The 20,150-nt window shown below is 36.6% G+C and overlaps 1 protein-coding gene across 1 annotated transcript in view; it reads right to left on the minus strand.

The window, feature by feature from the left end:
• gnai1 (guanine nucleotide binding protein (G protein), alpha inhibiting activity polypeptide 1) overlaps positions 1-7,631 on the minus strand; it is a 36,102-nt gene extending 28,471 nt beyond the window's left edge. The window contains exon 1 of the mRNA XM_088922756.1: positions 6,964-7,631. Within this exon, the coding sequence (XP_088778882.1) occupies positions 6,964-7,081 (118 nt within the window). The 5' untranslated portion in view covers positions 7,082-7,631. The remainder of the gene's footprint in view (positions 1-6,963) is intronic.
• Positions 7,632-20,150: the final 12,519 nt, after the last annotated feature.

Genomic DNA, 20,150 nt, shown 5'->3' on the forward strand with positions numbered 1-20,150 from the left:
TATAATTTATGTTTTCACTACCTGAATGCAATATCATATCTACATTAAAACATGTGTTTGCCCAGTTATACTACCGCACCATCACAGCATAGCCCTCCTGTACTTTTTCAGTTTTACAATCAGACACCGAATATCCTGTAGTAGCAGTAAACACTAATAATGGAATAGATGTCACTAGTGTACACCATAATTTTAATTAGCCACATTACCACTGTGATTTGGGACTCCCTGAAGACAAACATTCTGTCAAACTTTAGCCCAGAGACTGCAAGCAAATGTTGTTAAATTGCTCTCTGGGGCAATACAAACTGCAGTCACAAATGCTGGCAAGAAGGATATATTAATAACCTTCACTGAACATCCTGAACCTAATTCTCAAAGCATGTTTTGTTTTTCTTTAGGTATACCTGAACCTGTGCATCTAATCACCTAGGTCATTAAGGGTGTTCCTTAACTGGCTGCTGTGCACCAAAAGGTGGTTTAATTTAAAGAGATTAATCAAAATTCTGCACTGTCAGGCATCTCACAACTGCAAACGGGTTTTCTCTAAGGGTTTGCCATTTTCCGTTCCAACCCTAACCTACCCCAGTTAATTCCATTTAAAAACAATTCTGAACTAATACTACTGTAATAAACTTATAAGCACATTTCTATAGCTCTGTTATTGAGACCCGTTGTATGTTAAGTAGATATTACTACATTGCAATGTTATGAAGTCAGAAAAACTCATAAGTAATGAACACACTATACATAATGTAATAAAGGCTATATACCGTGGTAATCTTAGCATCACTGAGTATTAGCCTTAGTCTTTGTGAAAATATGATCACCCTTAAGATTTTTTTTTACTTTGCAAAAAGATTTCATCTCAACCTCATCACCTCATTTTTGTTTCTCATTCCTCCACCCTGAACTGAGGACTCGCCATTTGATAGCAATTTGCTGCTTATGGGCTAGTTTCCCCACTACTTATACATGTAACTTTAGGCAATGCCAGTCGTATAGAAATAATCAGTCTCTTATGTTTTTGTGCTTTAATGTTCAGATCCAAGTTCACAGTAATATTTTCAGACCTCAGGGAACATAGAATCAGAAAACAAAATGTCTTTTGAATGAAAGGGTACAGATCTTGGGAAAAATCACACTTCATAGTTGCCCAAAACTAATCTACAGGGAATTAGCAGAAAAAATAGCAAAATGAGCAGAAATGTCACGACCCTCCTACACTTGCAGATAATAATGCAGGCGTTTCTTTTATGGCTCAAACTGAAGCAACATTTACCACTTTCGGGAGAAAAGGAATTGGTATCTGACAATTTAGCTACAGTAATAATGCCATGGGTAAGGGCATATGATCCTAAATTAGAACTTGGTTATGCAGCCTCTTATCAGTTCACAACAATTAAAAATAAAACATACATGAAAATCAGACTCATGCACACAACAATAATTTTGACACTGCACTATGAGATAAATGAACCAATGACAATTACAAAAAAGACTCTATAATCAATCTTGAAAAAAACAATTTGCCTAAAACTAAAGATTATAAAGTCAAAAACAGGAATTGCAAAGGGGAAAATGAGGGGATGTTTTAAATGAAACTTAGCAAGACTCATATTTAACAAATTACAAAAGTCCATAATAGACAAAAAAGACTCACAAATACTGTGAAAATGATGAGTGACTGCATCAATATAAACCAGATGCATTCTCAATATATAAACTACATCAGCCAATGTTTGCTAAATAATGCCACATAGCATAAATATTCTGCATTCCTTCCCCTTTGTAAATATTAAGCTCTTTTAAATTTTAATACATAATTAAACACTTTTTCTTTAGAGTTCTGAATTAAAAAGTACTTTTAAGATAGCCCAGAAGATTTACAATAGAATCATTTTTTTTTTTTACAATGCAAGCACAATTTCTACATACATCATATTTCTGGATCTTTTTATCAAAACTACAGGAGACAAAATCAAGTAATTTTGCTTACATGACAGCTGTTACAAAAGCTAAGCAAGGGTCTAGTCAATACTGAACACTAGGGAAAGCCAGTTAGGACATTGCAGTATTGGAACAGCGATAAAATCTCTGAATATTTTTGCCACACACTCTACCCACCCACAAAAAAATCTAGTGAAAACAAAAAGATAGTTGTGAACAGAGTTTAAGACTCAATCGCTACACTAAAAAACAATGCAGTTACGCTGAATAAGTATACCTTCCCCTAGTACAGTAAAACCCTTCTCTTGTGTTCACAGTTCATTTGGTGGTGAAATATTTCAGCTGTATTTCAAGTTTTGTATTACTGCTAATGAAGAACAAGGGCTTGTACTGTTTACTGTATAATATGTTTAGTTCTTAGCATTATAGAATACAAGATTATCTAGAATCTAGTGTTATAATCTAATATCTAGTTTTCTAGAATATTTGTAGATCTGGTGCATAAAAAAATATTTTGCCAAAGAGATCATTTAACGGCATAATTCTTATTTTGTCTATAATGAGTTATGCAAGAAGTGTCTCATATGATATTTGTGTACAGTACGATTTTAAATGTTTTTTCCCCACTTTTATGTAGTAAAATTAGATCAATGTTATTTTCCTGATAGAAAATTTGATTGGTGGACTTCAATCTGGAAAAATACTTTGAAAACCATCGCAACAGTGTTATGAGAAATACCAATTACCAAATATTAAGGTAATTATGTTCCACAAGAACAAGTTTGAAAAATAAACCACAAGACAAAATCACAGATTACGTCACAATTTCAAGCAGAATAGAAGCAAAAGTATTAACAGCAATTGACAAATAAGCCTACATACTAAAACATCAGTGTCAGCACTAACCCAGCACACTGGTCAGGAAGTTACTGGTCTTACAAAACAACACTATGTGAAGACACAAAGTAACTTTCATGAAAAGAATGACTAAAGAAAGCCTAGACTGGTTTAATAAGAATTAAGAAAACAATAGGATTAAGAATTGGCAACAAGATGAGAACTCACTGCAGCTGAAATTGCACAGCACAAAGAAGAAATAAAAAATGTGCAGCAGAAACAGCACAATTACTTTTAATACGTACAAAAAATACAAAACCTTGAAAGCTTCTGAAGTGTAATGTGGTACAGATTCTAGGATGATGCATAGTATGAATTTACATTGTGCAAATAGCTTCAAATAAAAAAAACACTAAGTTTGCATAATAAAAAAGGAACACTCAATATTCCATGTTAGATGTCCAAAGGTTTCACTTTGACTTACATTTACAGTGCTGAGGTGCAAGTAGGTTTTATCTGTAGCAAGAAAGGGGAATTTCTTTTTAAGATTCAATATTTATTGCCATGCCAACTTAGTTAGGAATTTGCTTCCCATGTGTTCATGACAGTTAAACAATAAAACAATAAAAACAGTAACAAAGACAGCAGGCACAGCATAACATAAAACCATAAGATAGTCATATTACTTAAATAATAATTGAAAATTTATAATACATCAATAAAATAATAGGAATAATAAAAAAGAAACCTACTGCAATATTAAAATAAAGTAACCTGTGCATTGGAGGGTTAAATTACATGTAATACTTAAATCATGCGTTATGAAATAGTAAGAAGCATAACCCCAAAATGCACTTTAAACTACAAGTATAACACCAAGTGATTTTTTTTACATCCAGCTTTGAAGAGACAATACATGCAAGGATTAAAACTTAAGCACTAAGAATATAAATTAAATCCATGTGAGATTTACATATGCATTCTGTGATTTCCAAGTGAAAAATTACCCCTCCTTCAAATTTGAAATAGCAAATCATCCACATCTTAACATAGGTACTCCTAGATTTTTCATAAAAAGTTGTTTATGGTCTTGTTCCACATTACCTTGTGTGCATAGTCTGGAATAATTTCTACTGCTTTTCCAGTGTAACCCTTTTAGTCACAAATAAAAAGCATTCTAGTAATGTGAAAAGCAAGCCAACACTAGGAATTAAGATAAATGTTTGCAATGCCTTGTAATTGAATTAAGTTTATTATTAATGTATTGTATGGTATATCATAATATTGCAATATTTGGTAAAGCTGCAACATTATATCACAGTGCTGTCATAACGATTTTTTCTGGTGCTGCAAGTGTGGTCTAAAGTGTCCGATTCAAAACATTGAAATCTAAAATATTGTAGTCCTTAAAAACAACATCAACTACAAATATTAGCTTCACAACAAAGCTGTATAATCTGAACAAACGCTGTACAGAGTGAGTCCAAACCAATTACATGACACCTAATCCTGAAAGGCTTACAGACACTTGGACAGTGCAGGAAAGTCTAATTGTCAACATATATGTCATCACAGAAAGCCATATTGTTACATTGTAAGTGTTAATAGTGGGCTCACAATACAGAATACTAAGTGAGAGAACTGAACCCTTAGGAAGATTTTACATTTTACACAAACAGGTTCAAATATCCATCTCTCTACATTAATAATATAGTCCCAGAATAAGGCACATCTTCTGTAGTATTTGTGACAATGCCTCAACCACAAAAACAGAAATCCCCTGATACTTATGAGGTCAGGATACAGTGCATCTCTAAATCCTGTTCATTCTAGTTAACCACAGACTTCATAATTTTCAACATGCTGATTGGCTAAGAGCAGCAAAGCACCCACTTAATTTTTAATGCAAATGACCGATCTCAGTCTACTTTTGTTTCATTCGCTTAGTGCAGCTGAGTCTTTACCAATGTTGCCTGTAATTTGAACTAGCTATCTATGTTACCTGGAAACGCAAATGCATCAGAGCAGCAACTGCACACACCTTCTGACTTTCAAGGTGAATAGCTCATGCAACATTACACTGAGCTCTAACATATGGTTCTTTCCAGAAGGCTAGAGGACACAAACAGATTTCTACAACAGATCAAGTGACAGGGGAAAGGAAACTATGAATTTTACGTCTTTACCAACAGGAGGTTAAGAATATTCAACACGTGACTGCAAATTCAAAATAGATGTCAGTTTTCATTAAAATCACAAGCCTTTAGCATTGAGCCAAAAGAGATGCCCATCTCTCTCTCCACAATTTTCTTGTAGTCTCATAATTAGAAATGATGTTTTCCTAAAAAATCTACTAAAGACTGGCACATAACTAAGATATGTGTTCTTAAAATTACAAAAAAAGCTCATGAGTAAAATGAGAAATGGTCTATACCTGTATCACATACAGCAGATCTTTAGGAAAAAAGGCTACATCAATAGAGTTAATTTGTTAGCAATCACCTAAAAGAAGTTTCATTCAAAACAAGCTCTTTTGCTGAATAATTATACTGAAAGAAAAAAAAACTAAAATTCAGCAAGTCACCTGTTGCATTCTTACCAAAAAACAATTAATGAATATTATAAGAAAAACAAGCAAGTGAAGAGTATTAAATTTGCTTCAAATTGTTGCTTCACATTATAGATGCACACTTTAACAAATTATCTTTCTGATATATTTTATACTCAGTACAACGCATCTATTAATGTTATGTGGCTTGCTCCGAGTGACAACTGCAATGGACACTTTTTTTATTCGTACTCATCTCCCAGAACTAAAGTTGTATTTTAATAGACAAGAGGCCAGGAAAGAGAGGTTTACTGTTAACTAGAATAAGAAGCACAGGTACAGTTCCTTTGTTTCTACTTGGGCTGTGAAGAAAATGTACACAGTCAAACGCGCTATCTATATAAATCCGAAAGGTGCCACTTAAGAGAGCCTGTTACAAATACACTGACTTCTTCCACTGCCTCTTCTACTGATTACTTCTGCTGCTACACTTCAAAGAACCCATTTTATCTCCAAGCTAGCATCTTTGAAACTGCCGTGTAGGTGTAGCCTATAGGCTAGATCGCTGCCTGCACGCAGTATTGTGTGCACACAATGGCTATGCAAGTAATTTACCAATAAACATACTATTCAAGTCCATTAAACGATGTGTAAGTGGAAACAATACATGTATTTTGTGGGCAACGATTGTTCTAAGCCATATAATAACTGTTGAATTCGTGCCTCGCCAGCGACTAACATCAAGTGCTGCATACGCACATCCACCCAAAAAGTTTTAAGAGAACAATGTGACGCAACTGCAAAAGACATTTTAAAGCTGAACAGATACAAACGCCGAGCCTATAACGGAAGCTTAGCTGACGTCTGACAGGAAACTACTGTAAAACAAAAAAAAATCAAACATCCCCCCCCATTTAAATGGTAATTAAACTGTTTCACTTGTGCCATTTTGAATCAGCTGGGGAACAATATCACAAATCAACAGGTTTCTCTCCTACTGAAAGCAATTTCACACGCAGCCAAAGCCCCATCACTAGGAAATGGTGGTAGGTGGATTTAGAAAGCTCTTTTCTCGCAAAAATAAAACCAAGAGGCGTTTGTGGGCCTCTGAAACAGTCCGGCCTGCCTTCACTCTCGCAAGCTTCCTACAAGGCGCCTGGACCTCCCCAAAAATGGTAACCGCACGGCCGAAGCACAAAAGAAATCAATGCAAGAATTAGCCTCTTGTGGCCATTTTTGTCGCATTCACAGAGTTTCTTCTCAACGCCTCACGAGTAGCTAACCCCACTACCGCACGGAGGGGAAAAAAAAAGTCGTTTCGCCAATTTGGAAAACAACCATCAAAACCGAAAGATGTTGCATGTTAAATGACCCGTCCCAGAATAATTATACATGTTGCTACTACATAGTTTATGTAGTCATCTTAGTGGGGCGAAAAAAAAGCAATATCATAAAAAAAGATACGAGATTCCAAACATAAAACAAAGTATTCATTCACATATCTACACATTCATTAAAATTTCTCATTCAACTACGTAGATCCGTGAGCTGAAACTCGGGACTGGCTTCGCAACACAAGCAAACTGCACACGATTAGCTCGAAAAGTTTGCCACCCTCCTTTCCTTACCGAGAAGGAGCAGTTTGACCTCCCTGGCCGCTTTCTCTCCGTCATCTCGCAGATTCCGGTCTATCATTTTACTGCGCTCCGCCGCCGCCTTATCCTCAGTGCTTAGGGTGCACCCCATCCTCAGACCGAAACGTCTCGCAGCAGTACGAAAGTTGGAAAATTAAATCTGTCCAGCACAAACATGCAAGAATCGGGAGAAAAAAAAAGAGAAGAGGGGGTGGTCCACGAGAAACAAAAAACACAAACACGCCCTACTCCAGGCAAAACAAAAAAAAACGGTTCACTCGACACGAATAATCGAGCGACTTTCACAAAACAAAAAAGTAGACGTGATCAACAACTCCCCGTCGTTAATCTAACTGAACTCGTATCAATGTATTTTTCCCCCTCTTGAGGGTGGAGAACACAGCCCCGGACCGTAAGCCAGCGCAGACTGCCTCCTCTCAGTCACTCGACTGACCGACTCCTGCTGCTGCTTCCTGTTCAAACACTGGGGCTCGCGCACGCGTCTTAGCAGGCAGGCACGCGCCCATTTCAGGGAGCCCCTTGGTCGGGTTCTTGCGCCGCATCTGCTGGGTCTCAGCGGCGTAATGTTTTAGCCCCTCTGCCCTCGGTGAATGTTATACTTCATTTGGTATTACGATAAGCCAAGGAAGCGCGTAGTGTCTGAGCATTTCCTTTGTCGTTGCGTTTTGAGTTTCATGCCACCAGGTTCCACCCTGTCCGTCTCGGTGATGTGACGCGGTGCTGCTTTGTAACTTTTGGGAAGTATAGGGTTCGTTTGGTTTTATGGCGTCTTAAGATACCCTACAGAGAAAGAGTCGTTAAATCACTACCGATGACAGTTTGTTCTCGCTTAAGGTTGTTAAATCTGGGGTTGTGTATTTTTGGTTTGTGACTTGTGGGGTGGGGCAAATAAAAGTCCCCCAAATGTTACGACTATTCGACAGCTCACTTCACTGTCCGAATCAACGCGGGGATATGTGCTTTCTCCGACGACACGTTGCATTTTTGTAGCCGTAATATCAAAGGAATTTTTTTCTTTTTTTTGACTTTTCAGCATGGAATTCTCCTGATTTACCGTGTTACTGGGGAAAGGGGCTTTCGGCCGTCTTGCTTCTGGAGGAGTCATGTTTCCTCCCTGATTGTAACCCCTTTCATCATCCCTGTGCTTTAAGTGCATATTATTGTTTCCTTATGGAACTATGAGAAGACAGAGTTTATGCTCAGAGGCTCCCAACAACATATTCCCAAAGTTGTTGTATCAGACTATATTGAAATCAAACATTTTATATAACCTAGAAACCTTCTGAAGCGCACGTTAGGAACGTCACAAGGTTATTTTCCTTCGGCCTGTCATAAGATCATTGTTCTACCGATCTGACGTAAATATTGGTACGTATTTCTTTTAGTTAATTAATGCCTTACGGATTAGGTTATCTTCTAAGGTACTATATAGCGTGTACTAAGAATTGTAATCTGCAACGACACAAAACTCCAGTCTTTTGTAAATTGTATTGGCTACCTACCTGTGAAATTATGAAAGGGGGACTATACTCAAGATACACTGAATCAAATCTCGGTGAAGTGAAAATAATAGATGTAAGCAATTTGAAGAGATTGGAAGTGCACACTGATGCCCCCTGGAACACAACCCGCAAAGTCCACAGGCACCCTAACAATAGAATGTGCAAGAAAAATGTAAAACCATGAGATGGTTTAATAAAACAAGGTTTAACAGTAGACTGTTTTGAAAACAACTTTCTCATTTCCAAAATGGAGTATTTTGTTTTTTGTGATTATGTTTTGAAGAGCCTCATGTATGGCCCTCAGAAGGCTGATTGGGCTGAAATTGAGGCCTGGAATTTCTCCAGAGAATGTAAGCATACTCCTCCTTGCTGTCTGGAAATGGTTTATGTGTTACTGGAAGAGCTCATCTTTGTCAAATGTGATAAAGGGAGAAACCTCCTTGTCAGGGAGCAACAGGACTTTTCCATAACCTAAACGATGACCATGCTATTTGTTTATTCGAGGCTTAGGCATGCACTCTTTCCTGCCCACTTTCCTACCATCATTATCATTTTCTCAACCACTGCTCATTTACCAAGAAGCCCTCTGCATCTAAAGGGTTTGTGAATTCCTGCCACTGTGCATGGTTTTGCTCTGGTGCATTTGATTAAACCACTAATAATTTGCTTTCTTGTATTTGAAGTTAAAATGGCTAAGCACTCTCCTGGATGAAATCTTAGTTTCGTGATATTAAATAGCACAGTATTTCCATAACATTCCATTACCCATTCCATACTAAGATTCCTACTTTAATGCTTTATAAGTCTAATAACATTTTTGTTTTAAATCAGCTTCTAACCAGAAGCGTATTTGTCTTTCAGCGTTTTCTGTGAAAAAAAAATCAAATATTTTCTTTCCTTAAAATGTACTGTATTATTATTATTATCTGGCTGATTGAGGTTTTAAACGTTTGTGGATTCCTAAACCTGTGTGTGGTTGAGTAGAAGACTTTTTGGACCACTAAAACATATCATTCATAAAAATTCTCAGCTGCATTTATATATAGTATTTAAAAGTGTGGATTGAACAGTGTTTTTTTCTTCTTGCTTTCATATGAAATTAGCCCTTCAATTTAAAACCTATCGGAATGAAATTTTAAGAATAACTTTTGTAGTTTTTAATGTCTCCCATTTTTTCAAATAGTATCAAGAATTTTTTAGCATTAAAATAGTTTGGGTTATTGAAGTGTATCATTGCATGCTTATCTTCATAATAAGAGGGAGTGTACTCTTGAGACATTTCCTCCTTTATGTGTGTAGTTCTCTAAATGTAATCTGCCTGGGGAATCTTGTTTTTTTCATCAGAAGGTTTTACAACTTCTGCTTCTACATACCCTCTGAAACTCACAACTATTGTGGGGACTGCAATTTGAATGTATTTAAAAAATGTTTTACTGTTGTAAAAAACAAAAATAAAAAATAATCACATCTAGTATGTGTATCATTTCATACTACCAACCACCTTATCTATGTAACCTTCTTGTCTTCAGTTCCCTTAAGCACCCACAGCGACCAGTCACACCAGGCACCTCTTCCTGTAACAGAAGTCATTGCATCACCAGCTAATACATATCCAGAGTCACATATGTACAGTATGTGACCCCTCAGGCCATTTCAAAATCAAACACATGTGTATCTGGTAAACTTGTTTATTGCATCTCTTCACAGAAAATGCTGTTGCATTTACATCACTGAAATGGGAAGGAGACACTCTGACCATTTCAAGAAATGTGTCAGAGTAGTGAGGATGAAAGATTTCTCTAAGCCAGTAGGTCTCCATTTTGTCTCTCCCAGTCATGATTTCACTGACCTTTCTGTCTGCATTCTTTTACAAGGATTGCAGGACTCCACTTCAGAAAGACATTAAAAGCCAAGATTATCTTTAAATGTGGATTTTACCTTCCCTCTTCTACTGACTAATTTCTGTTTACAATTTCTCCATTCATGTACAGATTGCTGCTTTTCACACCTCTCCCTCACTTGGACAATCTTTCTCACCCTGCTGTGTGCCTATTCTCACCTCTTTTGTCCTTTGTTTATGCCTGCATTTGTCTCCCAAATCGGTCTTCATCTAAAGAAGGAGAAAGAGAAGAACAAAACAATGCTATCCCTTTTTGAATGCTTCTAATGTAGATGTTAGTTTTTCTTCTATTTGCTGGCCTGTTTTAATTTTTGTACAATAAACAAAAACAAGGTCAATTCAGTGCTGTCGTGTACATGGACACAATGAAGTGTTACTTTACTCGTTACCATATTGTAATTTAGCAGATGTTGATTATGTGTATGGTGTAACATAATTATACATAGGAGGTGGTGAAATTCCACCTCATTTCATTGCACTATTTTTTAAAGGTCTTCTTTAAAATATATGTTTTATAAGTTATAAAGACATTGGGGTGACAGGATACTCTTTGTAAATACACCAAATAAAATGCATAAAAGCTTGCTTTGATTCCTTACACTGGAAATAAGAGCATTATTCTTTATTTAGTGGTCCTCAGGACCACTGTGTCTGCCAGTTTTCTTTCCAGTTGAGCTTTAAATTTCCAGTGCAAATCCATTAATTGATCTGCTTGCTTGTTTAGACTGTTTGTTTCTGCACTTTTTCAAAATGATCTTGTTTCAGGGGTATTGTTTCCAGCATTTTTAGCTTACAGAACTTTAAGCAGCCTCTCATCAAATTGCTAATTTCTGACTAAGCAGCTCTTAGTAGGTGATTAATAGGTACTCAATTATGAACAGACACAGGTGACTATCACACTGTCCTAAACACTTCCACAGTCTACTGAGTGTTCTCCTTCTGTACAGGTCCAGTTGTTCACATTTCAGGTAACACTTGAATTGTGCAGTCCATAAAATGAGAAATTAGTACAGGGTCGATACCAACAACAAATCCCTTTCATCTTATTCAGGACTGTAAGCAAATGTAAAATTGTGAAAACTGAAATCGGTTTGCCTGTGATTAAGAACTCAGCTACAGTGAGAACAAGAAGACATAGGAGTCCTCTAGGACTAGGCTTGGGGACCATTACTTTATAGCTTTATGGTCAACCAAGTGTCCTAAGTATTCCTAGACAGTTTGCACACTAGTACAGCCTCCCCTACTCACCTTGTCAGATCTAGTCAAGGTGCAAACTTCTGGAAATCAACAAGGTTTGCACTACAATGAGCCAGTTATACAAACATATAAAACAAAAATATAAAACAATAATCACAGGATTACTTCTGTGGTATGTTTTAACCATTCATCACAAATGTTATTAAAATCTAAAAGAGAAAAAGTCAATGATAACATTCGGGGAAATTCTACAATCTTGGATGTTTTAAATGTCTGGGAAAGAGACATTCTTTGATTACTTTAAATCTTAAATGATTTCAGCCAATGCAGGCAAACCATAATGTTTATATGTTCATAAAGAAATGGAACGTCTTGTACAAACATTTAGATTAATTGTTTCAAATAACCAGCATTTTCACAAGCTTTTATCAATTTATTGGTACAACGGTATATTGACAGTCTTTCTTCATATTTATCAGATCTCCATAATACCGCATTGCTTGAGATCATTGGGGTGGTAAGACTTGTAGCACAAACCCCAAAGAAAATAGCATATAGCTGGATTGAAACCTTGTATATTTGCAATTAAAACTCACACTATCTGGGACCAGATAGCCTTTTGACTAAGTCAAAAACCCTGTCTAGCGTTTACAGTGTCTACTTTTTTGTCTAATTCAGAGGGGGATAACATCACTTCTGTGATTGGCTAAGTGCAAGCCTGTTATACAGCAAAAGGGTGTTTTGCAGAATTCTACATTTAGAGAAAACAAACTGTTCCAATAATTTATTAATATGGAGGCCTTACAACACCACGACATATGTAGAGAAGTGCATTTTACAATCACACAAGGGTTTCACTTAGCCTGAAATGGAATCTCCCAATTCCTAATTGTGTAGTGTAGGCAAAATTGATATTATCAGTTAAATCAATGGGCTGCTTTTCCCCATTAACCAGATTTCTAGTGGGTACAATATTTGCAACAGTTGCAATAATGCTTACACTGGATAAAAATGCTGTATTTCATGAAAAATGTTTCATGCAGGTGACTAGGTTACCATTCTATTTTTAGCTTATAAATATAGTTGCCAGAACATTTATTACATCCCAAACTGTAGCAGCAGGTAGGAACATCTGCTTATGTTGTAGATGTGCCACATTTATGGCACGAAGGAGTCATCTCTCAAATGTGGTTACTGTGATTTTGAAATTGTAATTGCTGTAGGCTGCATGTTGTGTTACACATTGAACATTTCTGCATTGTTGTGTTCACTTTTACTGTAGAAAAAATGGCTGTTTTAACAAGCATAAACAGGAAAAAGATATGGCAGGGAGCAAGGAAGAGAAATGGATACATGAGAAGCTTTGTGGTCTCTTTCACTTTCACTCTTGATTCACGTTCCCTTCTCTTTGCTTTCTTTAATCTTTGCTTCTTTAGAGGGAAAATTGCTCTATTAGACTTGGTTGGAGACATTCATACAGTGAATCTTGCAAACCTGAGTTGATTAGAAAGCTGTTCCTTTTTTCTCTATAACTAGGCCATAACTCAGCCACATCTTACTAAATGATAAAAAAGCAACAAATTGAAGAAGTATTTTCTTGAATTTGTTTAATTATTTCAGACAAATTGTTTATATAATCATAAATTACCAGTCATATTGTCCTAAACTACTTGGAATTGTGATTTTCCATGATTTCCATCGTAAAAAAAATACAATTTACTACATTTTGTCCACATTTATGATTAAGATAAAGGCTCTTCAAAATGCAAAAATCTAATATTAAGAGAAGGTTTACCCACTGTGTATGTAATGAATGGATGATGGGAACTCACTGGGGGAATTTTAAGGACTTGAATAATTCATGCAACATTAAAGTAATCATGGGATTTAACATGCAAAGATAATTTCTTTTATGTTTCTCACACTGAACAGACAACAGATTGACTGTGAGAACTATATGTTAAGAAAAAAATGTGCAGAGGGAGGTTAAAATTCTACAGGTTTTCTTCTGAGCATATACTGTACATATACATTCAAATATATTATTGGACATATTTTGCTAATTTAAATTGCTTATATACAAAATCTGTGTCCTCTTCATTTTTACCAATAACTAATCCCTTCTTAAGAACTAAACTTATTTTCAATTATCTGAGTATGCACCATGTGTTCTTTGAAGCGCTGTGCAAATGCTGTGTTCCGTAAGTGTGCTGAAGGTTTCTTAAGAAACGAAACATACAGATGAACATGTATTAGTCTAAGTGTCCTCAACTCAATTCTCAATCCAGCAGGGCAAACTTATGTTTAAATTAAATTAAAAGGGTAAGATGTGGAAAATATGTTAATCAAATATTTTGTGAAATTAGGTAATCAAAATGTCAAGTGCAAAGGACACTAAAAGAAACTTAGTGCCTCTAGGAAGAAGATTTTGGTTTATAAAAAGAAAATCATCCTCATTTGTTTTATGCTGGACAGCATGACGGTCGGGCAGGCTGTTTTACAGCTCTTGGTCCTAGGTTCAGATCCAGTCTACAGGGCTGTCTATGTGGAGTTTGCCTGTTTTCCTTGTGGTGAATGTGGACTTCACTCTTGCTCCAGTTTCTTTCAAAAAACCATGGTTTAGTTTAAATCATACACTGTGTGTGCACCCTGTGATGGACTGGCATTCCATCCGGCCTTGTGTATCCTGAATCGTGCCTATTGTCACGGATGGAGGAAGGGCAAGCTGTGGAATGACTAGGAGAGCACTAGAGACCCTATGGGTAGCAGTAAAAGGGGCAACGCGGGGGTTAGCCCAGGCTCAGGGGGTCAGATGATGTCAGAAAGAAACCTATGCCCTCAGGCCATGGACAGGAGCGACCTGGTGCTAGGCGGGTCTCAGGACATCCGTACCCTGAATGCTGAGCGAGGAGCAGAGCAGACACAGGAAGTAAATAGGCCATAAAACAGAACACACAGGAAAGACATGAACAATCACAGGGAGCTAGGAACAGGACAGAAGTAGAGCACCCTCTACATGTACTGGGCGTGACACCTGTTGTCTGCCAGGTTAGGCTGTGGTTCACCACAATCTTTTGTTGGACTTAGTGCTTATTGTAAATAGATGGATGTCTTATGCTGCCATCGGGTGTAATTCAGAAGTATTAGAAATGTTTTCACACTTTCCATAACTTGGCGTTGCTGCATTATAATAATAATAATAATTACTTACATTTATATAGCGCTTTTCTGGACACTCCACTCAAAGCGCTTTACAGGTAATGGGGACTCCCCTCCACCGCCACCAATGTGCAGTATCCACCTGGATGATGCGACGGCAGCCATAGTGCGCCAGAACGCTCACCACACATCAGCTGTCAGTGGGGAGGAGAGCAGAGTAATGAAGCCAATTCATAGATGGGGATTATTAGGAGGCCATGATTGGTAAGGGCCAATGGGAAATTTGGCCAGGATGCATATTGTATAACTGCATATTGTCCATGTATCTTTTGTTCAACAGAAAAGTTTTAATTCTTAATTCCTTGGCCACTTGTTTTTAAATGGAAAGAGGCAGAATGATTAAAAAACAAGTGCAATTCACTAATCTTATATTCTGTTTCAAACACAGGCTATTACACTCATTAAATAATAGTTTAGGTTCTGAGTGGTAGAATTGCAAATGACAAAAACAAGCTGGAAATGAAAGTACTACAAAAACTGTAGTAGTAAAATTTGTATGTAATTTGAAATCACATTATATAAGGTCTTTAATACAGTTTATAATATAGTGTATATTTCATTGTTAAACAGTTACATATTAAAAGGAAAGATTTAAACAAAATAATTTGTTCTTAATTTTAAACACACTTGTTTTGACCATTCCTGCTCTAAATATTTTAACATGTTTGAACTATTTGATTGCCTGCATACAGTAGCTTTGCATTATAGAATAGCTCTAAATTATTTGTAGTATTAACAGTTTCAGCCTTCATTTTTATTCAGTGATTCACCTGCCTCTTACTGTATATGAACAACCAGTTATGCTAAAGGAACAGAGTTTTCTTTAATCATCACACTTTTAAATGTTTATTAAAGCTTTGGTAATATGTGTAACTGAGAGTGATCCTTTCAGCAGAAAGACTATTTAATTCTATTAACAATTCGGAGGACGTTTGTTTGTGCCTCTGGGATTGTTTCAAAGGACCTTGGTCTCTAATTACTTTGAGGCATTATCTCCATAGGGATATTGAAAGCATACAAATCTGTTTGTTATGCTTTCTGAGATTGTGTCTCCAGGATTTGTGTTTAAACTTCTATTAAATGTTTTCTGTTGTTTTACTTATTAATGTGTTTATAGAAAATTTCAGATGGTACATTTTCCTGTTTTTAAAATTTTAATTAATTTGACTTAAATGTAGAATACATGAAGTCTGCTTAACTGGAGGTCATGGTTTTGTTCAGATCTATGAAAACAGGTTTAAATGAAATAAGAAGACCAGATGTGTCCAGAAAGAGTCAATTTTTTCCAGTGCTGGAGACCCTAACCCAAATAATCTTAATTTTGAACTCTGAATATGTCAAGCTTCAGTGCCTTGCTGAGGATAAGAAGTCAGAGTAGGATACAGCTGAGATACAGTTTGGAATCCTTTATCATTAATTACTTAATTCACTTGAACATCTTAATTCACACATGGTAGGATTAGGATTAATTAGCTTTGGCTCCCTCGCCTCTTGGCAAAAAGACTGACCACCATGAGTGATACCTGCAGACTTGTGAAATTAATGATGAACCAGACTCTTGTACGGTCTGCATGGTATGTAACTTTCTGTAACTCACTGGAGCTGATATCTTGTGAAAAGGTGGCTCAATGGGTGGGCAAGTCGGGTATAGTTAATAAGATATAGTTATCACAACCGCAGACTGCTTGCAAATGAGATGAGGCGATTTGGTCCATCTAACCCATTTGAAAGTAGATAATATAATTGATCCAAGGACCTCATCTAGCAAGTTTTCAAAGGAAGCCAGGGTATTGGCTTTAACAGAATGGCTGGATAGCTTGTTCTATACTCCCAAGAAACACATTTTGCATTTGAAAGGCATATTTTTGTTTCACAGAGAGTGAAACCTTCCTTTAAAAAGTAAGTTACATCTTTCATGATAAAATATAAAGAAAGACATGAATGTGTGTCCAGTCAGCCATGCCATAACTATTTTCATTCACTGATCAAACTGTGTCTTTATTTGAGGATGTGTGCTGCAAGTGTGTGATGTGAGCAGGGGATGTGGATAACTGCAGGGTAAGTACCAAACTGTACACAGGTGTCTCTGAAACACGCCTTGTAAACTGGTGCTTTTAACCAAATAGGGGACTTATGATGACTTCTGTCAAAGTAGTTAATCAGTGGAGATACTTATGAAATTAAATTAACAGGTAAATGGGGTTTTTAATGAAAGTTCAGGAGGGATGGCAGCTACTATGTTTATCTTCACCTCTGTAACTCAAGCTCATAATTCTCCATGATGTCACATTCCGAAATGTTATCAATCAAAATTCATATGAAAATAAATAAGTACCACAGTAAGCCCCCCTCTCTTCCTTTCCATTGTTTTTCGGCATCCCTTCACCCCATCTCCACCTTCCCAGTGACCCCTTGATCACTTGGTCCTCTCTCTGAATGAAGGTCTCCATTTCTTTGTCCTATGGCAAGATGGAAACTCCTCTGCCAAGCACATTAAACCAAAGATCTTTCTGTGTATGCTTCCCAATGACCACTCTTGCATGTGTTCTTTATTGGATGATTAGATTACTTGTGAAAAATATGTAAACAGGGACATTGGTATTTTATAGTTAACTAATAAATACTGCTTTACTTATAATAATATTTCTGTGTTAATACATATATACAGTAGTAACACTGTCTAATGGAGACAGCTTCAATGTTAAGGACACTGGGAAATATGCTAATAGGACCAGCTGGGCACTTAAACCCTAAGAAAGTAAAAAGACCATAGATGAAACATAAAATTGTGCTGTTACTGTTTTTAACTTGGTGCTGTCATATGGTTTTGTCCTACCTGTGTTCCTCGGTCTGTCTGTGTTACATGTCTGGTAGGCCTTGAGGGGATGTAAACGTATAATCAGGTGGTACATTGATCTGTGGCCTGTTCACTGAGTGACTGTGTGAGATGTGACCAACATGTCATTGGATGTGCCATTTTAGTGACTATAGGCTATAAAGTCTTTGTGCATGTCTATGTAAATAGCATCAAAATTCATTTATCTGGTCTGCTCATTGCTGAAGCCCACAGGATGTTTTTCAGCACCAAAATGCATGTACATTCTAAAACAGAAAAAAACACAGCAAAATGGAGTGCTAATTATACCCATTGATCATGTTGTCCATGTTTAAACAGAATATTTCTGGGTTTAGAGAAAATTATCAGCATACATGTATGCTTAATGAAACAACCAATAGGACCTAGGAATCAACCATCACATTACAGAAAGGGCTTCTACATAAGTTTGTGGATTGAGACATACAGTATATGGTTGCAGCATGATGAAAACTGACTGGTTCTTGTATGAGACAGGGGGATTGTACATCTATCACATTAATCTCTAGAGCTTTTCATTTTCCAGGCACCCTCAAGCTGAAAACGCGACTGTGAGCACAACACTCTGTCTGATGGGAGATGGTTTTGTTTCATACATTTATTACAAACACTCTACTAATAAATTAATGGATGGATCCATGTGAAGTTTTATATGACACATTTTTGTGGTGTACTCAATATGTGCAATCGGCATTATTATCACATTCACAAAACACTAGTGAAGAGATAAGAGAGCCACCTCGGAAGTGAGATAATAATATAATTTCTTGTTTTTGTATTTTTGCAAACTATGCAGTCTAGTGTCTTGAAGTTAGCTTTGCGCTCAAATATATAAAGATCCTGCCTGTCCTTGGTCAGTAAGATAAAGGGCATGTATTTGGTAAGCTGGCTGCATGCCCAGAACATGAAAAGAACTAACTGTTGTCCAGTCTGCAACTTACAGTAGATATAATTAATTGGCATGTGTTGCTGTCTTATCATTTGTTTAGAATGTGTCATAGTAACTCTTTCTGTTTTAAGGTGTAAAGCACCATCTTCAGCTACTTATTTTTAAAGTCTGGTGGTTGCAAGCCGGACTTCCATATGCATATGAAATAAAGAGACTTCTGCTTCACAGACACCTGAACTTTGTCATTTGTATGACACAACACTAGCATGAAAATTGTTTGCCATATTTTTATGCTGCAGTATACTGTATCGCCATGTATACATTCATTGGCTGTGATGCACTTGGTGGAAAGCCAAAGGAATCTGTAATAGTCCTGCAGCTCTTCCTAGTATTATTATTTAAATAATTTACCTTCTAGTATATTTAGTAAACTTTTAAAAGTTGAAGTGATAAAAAAATAGGATGAGGAACAAATCAGCAATAGAAATTCATAGTGGTTTAGACAGTATTCTGCATCAGATAAACACCTGAAAAATGTCATTTAATGGAGTCAACAGAAATGTAATAGACATATAAAAAAATTAACTTTAAATAGAAGATGAGATCCTGAGTTTCAAGAAGGTAGATATTCAGGCAGTTATGTTGACATATTACTTTTCTTCTGTAGGCAATGTAGGTAAGATTTTAAAAAGACTAACATTGGTATATATATAAAGCATTGAATTTAAATCAAAGAAATTTACTGTATGTTAAAATTTAAAATGCATTACTAAGATGTATTTTGAACATTGTGAACCATTCTCTACATCACCAAATACGTTTTGTAGTATGAATGTTGCCTAAAGAATAGAAACTACAGATACTTTTGGGTAAATTGGTTTTAAAGGAATGTCCTGCACTAGCATGTTAGAAACCCTAATCTTTTACAGTAGGTCTTGAGTAGTAAAGACCTTAAGTGATTTGTTTTAAGTAATTTGAATCATCAAAGGTCATAACAAAGCCAAGTTCATGGACCCATTCAGGATCAGCAGAGAAACACAAAACAGAAGCAATGAGAAGAAAGTGAAGGGCTATGCACAGATAGCTGATCTCGCTATTGGCTTTTTTCTTTTTTTATTATATACTCAAGGGCAGTACAGCACCTCTCCTATGACATACCAACCTGTTAATGTCATTTATCTTTTGCCAGGCTAAAAATGACATAACAGGATTTGGCAAACTCCAAATGACATACTGTAACAGGAGAATTTGTGAAGATTGGAGGAGTGGTGTCTCTCTCACTGGTGTTACCACAAGCCTGTGACTGACTACTGCACAATCAGGAAGTCTTGCCAATTGCTTGCGTCAGCAAAAGGAAATCAGCGGAAGTGCAAGTTACCGTGCCAACATACCGGTCACAGACCTCAACTGGTGCTCCCAGTGTTTTTACTGAATGATCTGCTTGAGACTCCCAGGAGGCACGTTTTTACACAAATGGTTGTGGGAATGTCGGACAAATCACCCAACAGTATGGTCATGATTTCGGGCAAGAAACAGAGGAAATTCTTAGATGTATTAGCTAGTAGCATGTAAGACAAG

Source organism: Atractosteus spatula, chromosome 8 (genome assembly GCF_055471065.1).
Source record: "Atractosteus spatula isolate fAtrSpa1 chromosome 8, fAtrSpa1.hap1, whole genome shotgun sequence".
Taxonomy (NCBI): Eukaryota; Metazoa; Chordata; class Actinopteri; order Semionotiformes; family Lepisosteidae; genus Atractosteus; species Atractosteus spatula.